Here is a 16,799-nt window from a genome sequence, read left to right as displayed (position 1 = left end):
AAGGGAACGTATGGTGGAGGCCCCAGTCTTCATCTCCCATCTCCGGAAGAATTTCTAATGCATCCCGGAGGAGGTTGGGGACCCTGAATCTGGGTGAACCATGTTCAAAAAGCGTCCATTTTACAGCAGTGTTAATTTCGTTGACAAAGACGAAACATATTCGTCAACAAACCTTTTTCACGGACGAAAACTAAATAAAAACTCAGATATAATGACGAAGACTGTGACGAAATACAACTGACACTTTAGTCAACGAATAAAAACGAGACGAAAATGTTAGGGTGGGACGAATGGAGAAGAGATCCAATCAGAGCGAATCTCTTGAGGGTAGGTCGACCGATGCAGATTACAGCAGAGCCATTCTAAAAAGCGAGCTATACAGGCAGCAGCATTTACACAGAAGGAGAACATAGACGAGTTTGCAGAACTTCGCACAGTTTTGTGGACGTTTTCACAAGAGTTAGGTTGTTTACATGATATTTAGTTGCACAGCTTTAGCGGATTTCCACTGACTTCGCTCGTTAGCAAGATGCGAGCGTTAACGGTTTGCAGTGCACCCGGTCCGAGGGCAACGGCATGCCTCATGAACAACAGAAATGTCAGAGCAAGACGAAAACGAATAATTGACATCTGGGCACACCTCACATATGACAACCAGACTGTCTGCAAACCGTGTGGGGCAAAAACACCACCAAATTGAAGCGACATTTACAGAGAGAGAGAGAGAGACATTTTCAGTTGACACGAACTGATTGATTCATTTTTATTAATTACTTATTGACTGAGATTAATTGATTGTTACTATGATTGAGTCAATCATAGTTACAGTTAGGGATGTCCCGATCCGATCTGGGCATTTTTCCGCTGATCGGAATCGGCAATTTTGAACGTGGACCCAAGCCCGATTATTTTTATTTATTTTTTTATTTTTTGACGTCAGAGCACAATTTGTGGCAGAACGCAGACGCGCGCGTGGCGTTACTCTGGCAAACCTGTGAATAAAGTGTCTGCAGTGTGGAAATAACGTCAATTAGAAAGCGAAAGCAGTCCAACGGCGACATGTAACATCTGCTATATGGCCGTTTCGCGGAGCTGCATTTTACTACTCATTTGATACAGCATATACAAAACAAAAACTCAAAGAATACAACGTGTTCACTCGAGAGTACAGGCAAGGAGACCAAAGCAGCAAACAGTCGCGGATACTTTCAGTTATGAGAAATATCCTCAGCGACATGTCCACAAATGATACAGAGAGGGTCATCAAATTAATCGCTCTGGAAAACCAGCTCATCTCCGTGGTAGAGGATCAGGGTTTTCTTCGTCACCTGGAGTTTTTGAATGCCCTACCATCTCTGCATTACATTTATTCCACTTTCGAGTTACAACATGCCGGTATATGCGCACTAGTTTCGTGGGTCTCATACAGCAGAGCATGTAAAGCAGGCAATCCAGGAGATGCTGAATGCGTTGATAGACAAGCAACGTGTCCACGTCATTTTATGTGAAAATGTAAAGTACATGAAATAAGCAAAGGATTATATGGAGGTACCAAGCGTGAGCTGTGCTCACACACACTTCAGCTGGCTGTACACAAGGGTCTGCTGTCACAGTGCAGCATCACACACTCACCTGCTAACACAAGGAAGGTGGAGGCCAATGTTGTAATATCATATGCAGAATAAGAAAGAGCTGTATTAAAGTATATACTTTGTTTCAACAAAATAATAAAAACCTATTAAGGAACAGCTCAGATGCAGGTACTTTTTTTCTTAATGCAGCTGTGTTATCTAGGAAAATATTAGTTAAGGCTAAGTATCGGATCGGGACTCGGTTTCGGCAGATCCTAAATATTAAAGGACTCGGATTGGGATCGGGGTAAAAAAAACCTGAACAATGCCCCTTGCCTGAAATTGTAGTAGCTGACTTCAAGCACAATTGATGAAGATAATGTCATTTAATTTTAGCTGAATTGTCGTGTTGATTGACAAGCTTTCGGGGTGTTTCCTCAATCACTTTCTTGTACTTTCTGTTATTCAATTTCAGATGTGATCAGTTACCAAGACTTTGAAAAGCAAAAATCGCGTAAGTTTTGCCACCTAAATGTCAAGTTTATGTTTTTCATTCAGTCTCCTCTGTATGTGAACATAATGTTTATCTTGCATTATTCTTTTGCAGTCAGTTCTTCAGGCAAAGTTGATACTAAGCAGTCTGACCTGAAGAGAGATATTCAGAGGATTCTTGATCAAAGAAAAGACTCAGATTCCGTTTTGACCATGAACAGGACCCTAGAGGACTCGGTCTTGACTACAGAGGCAAAAAACCCAGGCCTTCCCTGTTTCACAGTTAACCCAGTCATAGAAGGAAACGACAACACTGAGAACTTCATCTCCCTTTTCTCTTTTTTGGATGGACAAGACTATAAAGCAGAGTTTGGCATCTTGTATGGACTGAGTTCTGAAATCCTTGCCTCCTCCACCTTCACTGGCCACTCTGAAGAGGATGAGCTGATTGCCTTCCTGGGTGTTGCTCGGGAAACATCCAGGAAGAAACGACTCTTTTGGTCACAGACTCGTTTGTGCTTTCTGTTGGGTAAGCTCTGTGCTGGGAGGTCAAAATTTAGCCAGGCACGGGTTTACTTTGAGGAAGCCCTCAGTGTGCCACAAGAAGGCTTAATGGACCTCAGACTGTTGGCCAGTATCTACTCCAACCTGGCTGCCATATATCTTTTACAGAAAAATACTCAAAGTTTCTTTGTTCTGATAGAGCGACTTGTTGCCTTGCTATTAGGAATCCCAGACTGCCTGGAAAGCCTAGAGGATAATTTTGCTCTTAAATACATGCTCAAAAAAGCTATTCTCTCTCACAACAAAATGGCAGAGGCCCGGGCTTGCCACCTATTAGCAAAGCACCACTGGGCTCGTGCTGAGGGGGTTCAAGCTGTTCCTTATCTTGAGAGACTACTTGTTCTTTGTGCTGAAGCTCAAAGTACTTGGAGTATCTCTCCTAGTCATGGATACTTGACCCTAGGAAGGCTATACAGTGAACTCCGACTACCCCACCTTACTGCCAGTTCAGCCAGGAAAGCTTCTCTGCAGCCATCTACACTGACTGACTGCCTTAGCAGCATGGTACTAGCTTTGAACAGCCTCAACAGATTGTACGGGATCACAGAACAGGAAGCTGCTGTCTCACCTCAAATGGCTCCTTATTTACACCAAGCCCTCAGTTTTACCCAAGTCCAAGTAGGAGAATGTGACCAATACCATGTTTTGCGCTATGAGCTGACAGTTTCTCTCTGCCAGATCTTTTGCAAGCACAGCATGGTTGGACAGGCTATCTGCTGTATGTATACTTTTATCAACAACAATCCACAGCAACTCACCATTTCTATCAGAGAAAGAAAGAGTGCCCTGATCTGGCTGGCATGGCTTCATATTGACAACAATGAGCCAGATGTTGCTTTGGATATCCTGGACTCTGTCCTAGCTTCCATGCCGGAACACTGCACGATTCCTCAGGAAGGTCTGTGGGTTTTTCTATTTTTATGCATTCAAAAATTACAGTTCCAGAGTACTATAAACAAAGAAAAGGTCATTATGTCGCTGGTGCCAGACTTGAAAGCTCTCACATTACCAGCAGTATTGTAATGGTGAATGGACAGACCATTCCTCCATCTTTCACAGGTTATCAATCTTTATTCAACAATTCCTTTGCATGTTAGTTTCGGTGATCTTATTCTAAATTTATAGTCATTGGAACTTCCAAATAATGTTCTATTTTTTTTTATATATTTTTTGTTTCTGATTGTCAAGTTCATTTTTAAATGTTTTTATAGAAGTTTTTAAAAGCCATAATATCTACCTTTGTTTTGCTTTAGCTCAAGTTAAGTTTATAGCACAATTAATCATCAGAGAGGGTTTGTCACATTTGAAGCTAAGCACAATAGCTTTTATTAGTCCAGCCAATCATTGTAAAGCAGCCTATATCAAAATAAGAGAAAGAGAAGAGGGATTGAAGAATACAAATCCTTGAGCTGTGTTTCTTCATTATGGAGAGATCAAAGGTTATACAACATAGATACATTTTGTCCATGTATCTTCCATAGTCTAAAATAGAACTGGTGCCAAAATCTGGCATTAACAAAGTTGCTATGATAGATCATGTCCCTTCTTTTTTTAATATAGTTTCATTGATATTAACAAAAACTATAAAAGAAGAGTTCATCGGTTCAGTTAATGGGTTCAGAGTTGATTTTGTTACGGTATTATAGGGTTCTATTTCATCCTTACTGACCACCAGAGGTGGTGCTTCAGCACTGAATGTCTCCTCTTCGCGCATGCGCAGGTTGTGTGTTTATACCAACAAAGTCGCTTGTGACCCCTGATGATACTGGCTAGCCTGTATCTTGCGGTGACATCAGAGGATCGGTTCCTTTTCATCTTCTCGCTTCGCAGGTAGACGTACGTCAGTGAGCTCTAGCTGAACTAAATGTGTACTTAACTGCTGCTTCGTCGCTGGTAGCCCTGCGACAACCTGTCGGAGCTGCGAGCTGCTCGCTCTCAAAGGGCTGCGACGAGCTGAGACGGGAGGTTTGTTGCGGTTTGCCGTGGACACCCTTCGGATCACCATTGGTTCATCTCTACAACTGGCTGAGTATACCAGGCGTAGTGTTACGTTTCCTCTGGGTATCTCTTTCTTTTGTTAAATAAGGTTGGTGAAGGCGTTGTACTTGCTCCCTCTCCCGACATTTGTGTTATTAGTTATGGGTGTTGTCCGCTTGACCTATTGTCCGTGTAATCGGTATACCGTTGGTTGTACCCACTTTTCGTTGTAGTTTTATATGTTGGTGAAGCCAGTGTACTCGTTCCCTCTCCCGACATTTGTACTGCTGTTATATCTGTGAGTAATTTGTACAACTTGTACCCACTTTTCGTTGTAGTTTTCCCGTCTTGGAGAAGGCAGCATTTGCGCTCCTGCTCCCATCACAGGTGTATATTACTACTCTCTGTAACAGCTGAATCTAAAGTGAGCTGTGTTCGCTTTGCTTTTTGTAGTTTTTACTGGTGTTTTCGCTCAGCTTACTTTAGTTTGTATTTTGTGGCACCTGCGGTTGTGCCCGTTTGCTTTTGTTGCTGACCTTTGCTGGTGAAGGCAGTGCTCTTGCTCCCGCTCCTAGCATAGGCTGGTGCTGTTACCCTTGTAGCTAGCAGACGTGTTCCACTAAGGCTGTATTTGTTTGTGCAACACCTGTTGGTGAAGGCAGTGCGTTCGCTCCCTCTCCCAGAATCTGTTGTCTTTCTCAGTTTGTTTGTATTAGAGCTGGCTGTCACCATGCTTGGTGACCACTCCTGCTCAGCCTGTCTGGCCTCTCTGCAGTCTGAAGATGGTCATGATATGTGTCCTCAGTGCCTTGGCCTCAAACACCTGAGGGAGGGGCTTTCGGAGGATCCGTGCATGAACTGTAGCCTCATGCCCCGGGCAGTGCGGGTTGCCAGACTGGCTGAGGCTGAACACCTGCTGGGCCATGTTCCGGAGCCAAACCAGTTGACCCCAGCCCAGCGATTGCCTCCAGCGATTGCCTAAACGTCCAGCTGCTGAGACTGCGGGCGCCCCCTCCAGGAAGTGGGCCAAAGAGTCTAAACTGGACTCCAGGGTGGACCAGCTGACCAAGGAGCTAAACCAAGTGAAGTCCCTCTTCCTAGCCATCCAGTCTGGGACTGGTGCAGGGGATGTGGGTGCTCCTGCTCCTCCCGCGGCCATGTTCGATCCAGAGGAGGATGTGCTCTCCATGGCAGCTTCAGCCACTGAGTTTGCTGACTATGGGGCGGACGTAGCTCCCCAGGATGTTGCCTCCCACGCCTCTGGGGCGAGCTCCCGCTCCTCAACCCACAGTTGTGGCGCTGGGTCTGAGGATAGCTCTATGGGAGCCATCATTCAAATGGCCCTGGCCCGCCTGCGGTTGGATGTTCCACAGGCTCAGCCGGCTCCTACCAGTGCTTTTTTCAGGCGTGGTCCAGCCCCTGCCACCTTTACTGTGCCTCCGTCAGATGAATACCTGAGGGAGTTGCACGCATGCTAGAGGGATACTAGAGCCCTCTCTCATGCAACATCTGATGGCCAGACCCTGGCAGCCATGCAGGATGCAGCCAAGTTTGGCTTGGCCCACATGCCAGCAGTTGAGCTGGCTATAGCGGCTCTCATTGTTTCGCCTGATGAGGCCAGATGCCAGGTGTCCACGCCCCCAGTGTCGGGTTACAGATGACCTGCTCTCTAAGGCCTATGACGCCGCAGCACGCATGGGACGATTGGTAATTACCTGTCACATCTGATGCTTGCTCATTCAGCATCCCTGCAGAAGGCTACGCTGGACGCTTCTGTCCACAGCTTTGGTGACGCGTCTCTGCAGGCTTTTGATTTGATGTCTCCTCCCAGCAGGCCTGGGGGTTCCTCAGCTGCCCCAAGGCACCTCTCTCATACGCGACCCGGCAAAAGCCCATGCCCATGCAGGAGTTGTCCACCCTCCTGGATAAGGGTGCCATTGAGCCAGTAGAACCCCCCTCACCCGGGGGGTTCTATTCGACTTACTTTCTTGTCAAAAAGAAAGACGGCGGACTCCGCCCTATCCTTGACTTGAGGGGACTCAACAGGTTCCTGAAGGTCTTGAGGTTCCACATGCTCAGCACTGCAGAGGTTCTGCGTACCGTTGCCAAAGGGGAGTGGTTTACTTCAATAGACCTGAAGGACACTTACTTTCATGTCCCCATAGCACCACACCACAGACAATTTCTGCGGTTTGCCTTTCAGGGCCGCCATTTCCAGTTCAGGGTGCTCCCGTTTGGCCTCCCCCTTTCTCCATGGGTGTTCACCAGCTGTGTGGCAGCAGCTCTCTCACCCCTGCAGTCGTGGGGCATGAAGATCCTGCTGTATCTGGACAACTGGCTGATCTGTGCACCATCCCGGTCTGAGGTGACCCGGGACACAGTGATTCTCCTCTCGCATGTGGCCCAGCTCGGTCTCAGAGTGAACTTCTCGAAGAGCTGCCTGGTTCCCTCACAGAGTACACTCTTTCTGGGGGTGACTCTGGATGCCGTTTCCATGACGGCCGTCCATCACCTCGGCGCGTGGACGACATCCTTTGCCTCCTTTCCCTTTTTCGGGAGGGCCGCTGCTCACGCTATGTCCTGTATATGCGCCTCTTAGGCAAGCTGACGGCTGCCGCCACTGTGGTTCCCTTAGGGGTGCTGTCCCTACATCCCCTTCAGAGGTGCCTGAACAGCTTCCACTTGGATGCCAAGTAGCACCAGCACAGGAAACTCAAGGTGTCACGGTGTTGCCTCCTTGCTCTGGCTCCATGGAGGGAGAGATCATTTCTCCTTCAGGGCATGCCCATGGGCTCCATTGCATCCCGTCGGGAGACCGTTACAATAGATGCATCCCTCTCAGGGTGGGGTGCTGTGTGGCAGAACCAAACAGCTTGAGGGCTGTGGCCTGCACGGGACCACTCAGAGCATATCAATATGCTGTAGCTACGGGCAGTACACATGGCACTGCAGCTTTTTCTTCCGTTCCTGAGAGGGAGGCATGTGCTAGTACGGTCGGACAATGTCTCAACCGTCTCTCACATAAACCATCAAGGGGGAACCAGGGCTGCACGGTTGTTGCAGGTGTCCCGGGACCTCCTGTTGTGGGCGGCCCCCCACCAAGCCAACTTAAGGGCAATGTATTTGCCTGGGGAACGGAACCAGGCTGCAGACTTCCTATCACATTGCAAGCCTCCACCGGGGGAGTGGCGGCTTCATCCAGAGGTTGTGCTCAATATCTGGGATGTCTTCGGCAGGGCAGAGGTGGATCTCTTTGCCACAGAGGAGTCGACCCATTGCCCCCTCTGGTTCTCCTTGACAGAGGAGGCCAGCTCTCTGGGCCAGGATGCTCTCCCCCACGATTGGCCAGAGGGTCTTCTCTATGCCTTTCCACCGACCCCTCTGATTCCTCAAATACTGCAGAGGGTCCTCCAGCAGGGCCACAGACTGCTATTGGTAGCCCCCTTCTGGCCACGGAGGACATGGTTTCTGCTGCTGCACAGGCTCTGCCGTGGCTCACCTTGGCGTCTCCCCGACAGGGTGGATCTCCTGTCTCAGTTAGGGGGCCAGATCAAGCATCCCGACCCTCATCGCCTGCAGCTCTGGGTTTGGCCACTGCAGGGCCCGACCCGCTGCTGACAGAGTGTTCAGACACTGTCCAACATACCATACTTAATGCTATGGCACCTTCTACCCGGATGCAGTCTGAGAACAGGTGGCAACTGTTTTCTGTCTGGTGTTCGGACAGGGGTGAGGACCCTGTGTACTGTACAGTTCCAAAAAGTTCCTACAGTCACTCCTGAATGGCGGACGATCCCCTGCTACTCTGAGGATGTACGTGGCAGCCATTTCCTCTCGACATGCTCAAGTTGATTATAACACTGTGGGGTGCCACAGACTTGTGTCCCTTTTTCTAAAGGGAGTCTTGAGGTTACAACCCCCACAGGCACAGAGAGTTCCAGGATGGGATCTGCCCCTGGTGCTGGACGCTTTGTGTCTGCCTCCCTTTGAGCCCCTGGCGCAGGCAGAGCTGAAGTGGGTGTCTGCTAAGACTGCTTTTCTCCTCGCCATCACTTCAGCGAAGTGTGTTGGGGAGCTACACGCTCTCTCTGTGAGTGGCTCATGTCTGAGGTGGAACTCAGATGGCTCAGGGGTCACCTTGTGGCCGAATACAGCTTTTCTTCCTAAGGTTCTGTCATTGTCGAACCTTAACCGACCTATCCACCTGGCACAGCTTATCCCCCCCGCAGGGGAGGAAAGGTTAGGACTGCTGTGCCCTGCGCGGACTTTAAGAGTCTATATAACTTTGACCACAAGCACGAGACGGTCAGTAGAGCTGTTCCTCTGTCATGGCGGTCCTAAGAATGGCTGTGCTCTCCCCAAACAGCGACTGTCACATTGGATTGTCATCACCCAAGCGTATAAACACAGTGGGCGCCCCCTGCCATCCGGGGTGAGGTGCCACTCTACTAGGGCTGTCTCTACATCATTATTTACATCATCATCATTACACCATGGCAACCGGATGCGAGAGGACGCTGGCGTGAATATCACCGCTTCTCCTTCCACAACAAAACAACTTTTTCTGCTGAAATATGAAAGCCAAACTGTCTTTACAAGCTCTAGAGCTGCTCTACAAACTTTAAAGACTGCACACCTGAACGTTTGGCTCTGGTGGACTCACCTTTCTATGCTGGTCAGCTGTTAGCCCCGCTGTTAGCCAAGCTAATTAACCGTTGGCAACGCTAACTTCCAAACCGGCGTTTTCAGTTCTCTGTGGGCTATCCAGCATTACTCCACTGGTCCTCTCTCCACTACAACCTCAGGATTGTTCACCACCTGGCTCCTGTATCACTCTCCTCTGCTGCTGTGGTCTCCCCCGACCTGCGAAGATGTTGGTTGGTTGCTGCTCCGCCGCTGCTGACAGGGTTTTTAAATACTCAGCGCCGGAGCTCCTGGACCTTTGCTGTAACTTCTCCCCAAACTCCATCACTATGATTAAATCTCTTGGTCTCCTTCGTCGCCCCCGCTATATGTACAGGGCCTCCAGACGCAAGTTTATGACGGACAATGCTTTTCTCTGAAGCACTGAGAGCGTTGCTGCTATTCCCTCCATGCTGACTGACAGGCGCTCCATCGCACCGGCTCAACGTCATCTAAACCAACCACAGGTGCGCACACTAAGCTATCTGAGACCCTTGGCTTGTGTGAATGGTGCTGTTTCCTCCACATCCACTGCATCAGCATCTGTGAACAACACTGCCGCTTTCATGCTGCTAAATCCACGTTCACTAAACAACAAAGGACTACTCATCGATGACATCATCACAGACAGGAAAATTGACTTTCTCTGCCTAACTGAGACATGGCAGCATCAACAGGACTTCTTTACTCTGAATCATGCCTCTCCCCCAGGCTATGTTAACATCCAGAAGCCCCGCTCTGAGGGCCGTGGTGGTGGGCTGGCAGTCATACATCGAGACGACATCCTGGTTAAACAACTTCCAGTGCTGAATGTCACCTCATTTGAATGTGCAGCCTTCTCTCTGGCTGGGCATACACAGCTGCAGGTTGTCCTCATCTACCGCCCTCCAAAAGCCTCCCCCACCTTCCTGTCTGAGCTGTCTGAACTACTCACCTCCATCTGCTCTATATCTACATCTACACTCCTGCTTGGTGATTCCAACATCCATGTGGACTCCACCAGCTGCCCCTTTGCCTCTGAATTCCTGTCACTCCTGGATTGTTTCAACATCACTCAGCATGTTAAATGTCCCACTCATGTCAAAGGCCACACACTGGATCTGGTGTGCTCCACTGGCGCAGCTCCCTCCCATCTACAATGCCTGGACCTCGCCATTTCTGACCACTATGCTGTCCTCTTCACTGTTCCCGTCCCTGTGCCCAAGCAGCGCATAAGTCGAAACATCACATACAGGAACATCAAGACAGTGAACACTCTGGACCTGACCAACATCCTGGAAACCCACCTGGCCTCTGATCCCCTCGACTCCTCACTGGATGGAGTGGTGGCCCACTATAATGCTTTTGTCTCCTGGGGTCTTGACTCCCTTGCCCCTCTTAAAACCCGGACTGTGTCTTTTACCCATTCTGCCCCCTGGTTCACCACTGAACTCTGCACCCTTAAGACTACTGGTCGCCACCTGGAGAGGCTCTATAAAAGATCTGGCCTCACCATCCACCATGAAGCCTACAAAGACCACGTTAGGTCTTATAAAGAAGCTCTCTCCAAGGCTAAAACAAACTACTACACCACTCTCATTGGAGACCAGCAAAATAACCCCAGAATGTTATTCTCCACCATTAACCGGCTCCTTCGCCCTCTCGATGTCCCCCAGCTTTCTGGTGCCCCAGACCTCTGTTTCAAGTTCCTGGACTTCTTTCAGGAAAAGGTGGCTACCATTCACCAGCAACTCCTGGCATCTGCCACCACCCTACCACATACACCTCTGACACAGATAGCTGATCCTCCCACTGTTCGCCTGCCCCAGTGCTCTCTCTCCTCCTTCTCTCCTGTGGACTCTATTTCTGTAGCTAAGTTGGTCTCCCAGGCAAAAGCCTCTACCTGCTCTCTGGACCCCATGCCAGCAACTCTGGTGAAGTCTTCACTGCCTGCCCTATGCCCCCTCACAATGGAAATGATCAACTCATCCCTAGAATCTGGCATTGTACCGTCCACCTTCAAAACAGCTTCAGTTACCCCCATCCTCAAGAAGCCAGGTCTGGACCAAGATGACTTACATAACTACCGGCCAATCTCCAACCTTCCTTTCCTTAGCAAAATCATGGAAAGAGCAGTTGCCGCGCAACTCCAGCAGCACATGTCCAACCATGAGCTCTATGAACCCCTTCAGTCTGGCTTCAGGGCACGCCATAGCACAGAAACTGCCCTCATCAAGATCACCAAACGACCTCCTCATTGCTGCAGATTCTGGCCACATCAGTATTCTGATCCTCTTGGACCTCTCTGCAGCCTTCGACACAATCTCCCACACCATCCTCCTCACCCGCCTATCTGACTACCTTGGTCTCTCCGGTACAGCACTCTCCAGGTTCCAGTCCTATTTAACAAACAGGAAACAGTTTGTCACCATTGGAGACTCCAGTTCCACCCCAGCTCCAGTCAACCAAGGCATGCCTCAAGGCTCTGTGCTTGGACCCCTCCTCTTCACTATCTACATGCTTCCCCTTGGTCAGATAATTCGCAAACATGGTCTCAACTTCCATTCTTATGCTGATGATACTCAATTATATCTCTGCACCAAACCATCCACCCAGCTACCCCACAGTCACTCGTCAACTGCCTACATGATTTAAAACTTCCAAAAGCCTGGATAGGCTCCAGTATGTGCAGAACTCTGCTGCCAGGGTGCTCACCCGCACCAAGCCCTGGCAACACATCACCCCCACTCTCATCCGCCTTCACTGGCTCCCAGTTAAATCATGCATCACCTACAAAATTCTCCTCCTGACCTATAAATCTCTCCATTCCCTCGCCCCCCAATATCTGTCTGACCTCCTCCACCCCTACACCCAGTCCCGGATGCTGCGCTCATCAGGCACACACCAGTTCTCCATCCCTCACACCAAACTACAAACCTTTGGTGACAGAGCCTTCTGTGTGACAGCCCCCACTCTCTGGAACACTCTCCCAGCTGAAATCCGCAAACAGACTTCTCTGGAGACTTTCAAAAGAGACTTAAAAACCCATCTTTTTAATAAGGCCTATCAGCTCTATATCCAGCCAAATTAATCAACTTTTCTATTTTTATCTTTTATGTATTTTTTGTTTATCCATTTATTCTTTGTTTTGTTTGTTCCATTTTGTTAAGTGTCCTTGGGTACCCTGAAAGGCACTATAAAAATTAAATGTATTATTATTATTATTATTATCATTATCATGAGCGGCTCCGCGTAGCGTGCCCCTGGGGGACATCTGTGATGCGGAATCGTGGTTAATGTGGCCACTCCCCACCCACTGGGTGTGGCCCTGTTGCCCACCTCTATTGCTTCCTCTCACTGAGGTATGTATTGGCATTCCTCGTGACTTTGTTGTTATGGGTCATCCAGTGCTGAAGCACTGCCTCTGGCGTTCAGTAAGGATGGAATAGAACGAAAGTTACGTATGTAACTATGGTTCTATGAATCCTGGATGACCGCAAGAGTGTTCTGTCACTCACAGATTCTGCAGGAACCGATCCTCTGATGTCATAGGCTAGTCGGTATCATCAGAGGTCACAGGTGACTTTGTTGGTATAAACACTCGACCTGCACATGTGCAAGATGGAGACATTCAGTGCTGAAGCACCGCCTCTGGCGGTCATCCAGGATTCATGGAACCGTAGTTACATACGTAACTTTCATTTTATATAGGAGAACCCAAGACACTCATTGTTTTTCTCAGTCATGCCGTTTTTATACACAGTTTTCTTAGCTTAGCTTCCTTCACTGTAGAGATCATCGACATCATCCAACCCTAGGGTATTAGCACAGTTTAGGTAACCTACGAACTTTAGCTTGCTATACTAACCTGATTCACATATGCATAAGAAGCTCAAGTCCCTCATAAATGTAGCAAAACATGCATGCATAGAAATTATTGAATTAGTTTACAAATTAAACTAAATACGCTAAAAACACATGAAACATTAGCTAAAGAACAACACACCAAAATACAGATGCCTCCATTGCTGAATGACTGAAATGAGGAAGAAATGAAAGAGTGGTCTGCCCACTACAATAAATGCGCAGGGAGCGTTTAAGTGTGACACCAATGTGTGTTCACACGCTTCACTGTTACATAGTTTTCCATCCTTCTTTGATAGTTACCTTGAATGGAATTTAAACTCCTTGAATTTCATTTTCTTGAGCTACATGAACTAATGTGACAAACTAGTCCAAGTCTAATTTGGGGAATCCTGTTTGCACTTCCACTACATCTAGATAACCTAAGGACTGTTGCTAATAGGCTATTAACATGTAACAGAATCCCAAATTATGTTGTTTGACATACCAATTTCACACATGATGACACTAGAGTCATGCCTTGTTTTTTTTATTAACTGTTGTACAATAAAAGAGACTTGCAAAAAAATAAAGGACACTGGAAACTCCAAATCACATGTAACTAAGCTCCATTGCGAGTGAGTGTTTCAGCATGAGCAACTATATAACTACATTGTAATATACATAAGGTTTGCAGGCAAACTAAGAATAATACCAATGTCAAACATTGCTCTCTATGCATTTTTTAGGAAAATTTGGACATAAGTTGAATTTACAGAACCACTTCATGGTTCAACATCCAACCAAAGTTTAAAAATTAGTGCTAATATTTTCTTATTGCTACAATTCAGAGTTTCACTAATGCAGACTGCAGTCACACATTTTACTTGAAATGAAGACAATGTCTACTTTTTAATGATGAAAACATATGATTGATTGAAAAACATAATTCACAACTGTGAAACTAAATGTGTTCTATGTAACCCAAAGGTGTGGTCCTCAACATGCGAGGTGTGGCACTTCGATGCATGGGTGACCTCCGGAAGGCAGCAGAGAGCTTCCAGGCTGCTGTTGACATATGCCGAGAATATGAGGACATGGCAAACTGGGCTGTAGCTCAGGCTAACCAAGGTAATATAAAATATGCTTCTTAACAGATAATTCTTCCAGTGGACTTCAGTTCAGAGATGACTCTGTACTTTATTATTATATAGGGCTATTGTGTCTGAAGGCTGGAGCTAAAAGACTAGCACAGAGTCACCTGACTGAGGCTGTGCAGCTCTTCTCTGAGCTGGATGAAGGTCATGAGGCAGACTTCATTACAGTGCTGCTGAAGCTGGGTCAACACTATGTGAAGCAGCACCAGGTGCACTATGGAAAAGCATGCTACGAATGGGCCCTGCTGCTGGCTATAAATGCCAACCTGTTTGACTGTAAGTATGTTAGTCACACACAAATAGATGTTCTGGTTTTTGCTGGAGTTTTCTTTTTAGGTTTGCTTTTCATTAACTTAATTGGGCTATCACTCATTTCCAGGCCAGCTTACTGCAACCAGGCACCTTTGTAATCTGTATGGGTGTGATAGTCCAGACCAGGCCCTGTGTATTATTTACAACCAGTACCTGGTCAAGCTGCTGAGATGTGCAGGAGACAGAGGACAGGAGGGAGATGCGCTGAAAGCCATCAGCCAGCTCTACCTCAATCTGGGCACAGAACGGTGCGTATGGGGGGGCAGAAAAGGTACAATATAACTTTATCTTATGCTCTTATTTGGTCCTTTCAGGAATGGCTTTTCCAATAAAGAACATCAAAAAAAATTTTTTTATTTTATTATTTAGAGCTGGGTATACACAATACATAAATTATAAGCATATTTTGTGTGGGCTTACAGCTTCTTCTGAAGTGGGAAAAATACAGTTATAAACCTGTTATTCATAGAGAAATAAAATGATTTCCAATGAAATTTGGGAAATGAAATCACCTCAGCTGTTAATTTTAAGTTTTAAATAATGAGTAAAGATTAATTATAAAGTTTTGTGACATAGGGCTAACATTGTTGAATATTTTCAGGGCATACCGGGCAGCTCTTGACTACACCAAGGGCAGTTTGGGTATTTTCATTGACCTAGGCTTCAGAAAGAAGGAGGCATATGGCTGGCTGCAGGCCGGGAAGATCTACCACCTGCTTGACCAGACTGAACTGGTGGACCTATATGTTCAGGTCTGCAAAATTTACAAAACTTTTAAAACTCAACTGACATACATGTTAAGTCTGGAATTATTTCTTAATCTCCCTGTTCAATGTTTAATTCTAATTGAAACTCAAACCCCATATGTGGCCCTGATAAATCCTGTAATAGTACAGAAAATTGTGTATTTCCGCACTGAATGACTTGAGACCTGACTTGGACTTTGAAGTTCAAGACTTGTGGCTTGAACTGACTTGGCTTGAGACAAGAGTCTGACTTTTTTTCAGCCTTTTCTTGGCTTTATTGATAGTACAGGTGAAGAGTGACAGGAAGGATGACATGCGAACAAGGGAAACAGGTTAGATTTGAACTCTGGGCCACTATGGTGAGGACAGAATCTCTGTAGATGGGGCACATGCTCTACCAACATACGTAGCTTTTAACTTAAGTTATTCGATTTTTTTGTTTTGATTGACTGACTTGACTTGGCCTGACTTGACACAGTCTGTAACTTGAATGTTGTCCTAAACACATGTAAATCTTTGCCTCTTTGCTTCTCCACTACTATGCTCTTGTCCTGAAGTGTGAAGAACTCACACGTTGTGGACACACAGCTCAGGGTGCGAACCCTGGCAACTAATTGGACATCCAGCAGTGATGGCTAAACAAAAGAGGAACATCATTTGTAGCCATTTTTTTGTAACCAGTTTTAATGGTACTTCTACTCTTACCCTTACTGCTGACGGTAGTCTTATCAGGTATTTTTGTTACCTCTTTTAGAAAAAAAAAACTTGACAATTTAAGAACAGAAAGAACAATTGCTATATTGTCTTGTACTCTATGTAAACATTCTTGAATACTGAGCCAGCACAATTTTAAACAATAAACTATTATAGAATACAATGTGATAATAAATCAAATTAGCAGTTCTTGTTAACATTTTTGACACACATGTCTTAACAGCCATGAACAACGATTCATTAATAGTGAATCAATCTTTGCAGGACAGTTTGGATGATGCTTTCACCATGTCAGACAGAATGAAAAGCAAAGAACTAATATACCTGAAACATGAAAATGGTTGAATATATTAACATTTTTGTTTCGTTTCGTTTTCTTCCGCTTTCTCCATGCGGGTCGCGGGTGATGTTACCGCTTTATACCACCTTTTTCAAGGTGGAGCGGGGGTTGCTGGGGCCAAATCCAGTGGCTCATCGCAGGGCCCTTACTGATGGCAGTGGCTGCCACGAAGGTACCAACTGCACATCAGGAGCAATTAACATTTTTGTGTATCTGGGAAAGGTGTATGATTCTTATATGGCTACATGTAGTCGATCACAGGCTATAGACCTACCTATTCTGGTATTTCACCAAGGTGATACCCAAGAGCACAACATTTTTTTTAAATATGCTGTGAGTGTTTTTGTTATATTTGCTAAAATTGTCATTATGATCTGACAGTAGAATAAGATACAGGTCAGCTGTGTAAAAATCCACTCTC

At 46.5% G+C, this 16,799-nt stretch overlaps 1 protein-coding gene across 5 annotated transcripts in view; it reads left to right on the top strand.

Moving 5' to 3' along the window:
* Positions 1–16,799, top strand: part of sh3tc1 (SH3 domain and tetratricopeptide repeats 1) — a 42,793-nt gene that overhangs the window by 17,017 nt on the left and 8,977 nt on the right. For 4 of the 5 annotated variants that reach the window (XR_003985749.1, XM_030431859.1, XM_030431858.1 and 1 more), the window contains exons 10-15: positions 2,047–2,085; positions 2,179–3,525; positions 14,100–14,240; positions 14,324–14,542; positions 14,646–14,826; positions 15,180–15,330. Coding sequence is in view for 4 of the 5 variants with exons in the window: in XM_030431859.1 (XP_030287719.1) it covers positions 2,047–2,085; positions 2,179–3,525; positions 14,100–14,240; positions 14,324–14,542; positions 14,646–14,826; positions 15,180–15,330 (2,078 nt within the window). In the remaining variant the exon portion in view is untranslated. Of the gene's footprint in view, positions 1–2,046; positions 2,086–2,178; positions 3,526–14,099; positions 14,241–14,323; positions 14,543–14,645; positions 14,827–15,179; positions 16,214–16,799 lie in introns of those variants that run through there. The other variant, XM_030431861.1, reaches the window with a different exon arrangement.

Source organism: Sparus aurata, chromosome 10, assembly GCF_900880675.1.
Source record: "Sparus aurata chromosome 10, fSpaAur1.1, whole genome shotgun sequence".
NCBI lineage: Eukaryota > Metazoa > Chordata > Actinopteri > Spariformes > Sparidae > Sparus > Sparus aurata.
This window is presented reverse-complemented; position numbering and strand designations above follow the sequence as displayed.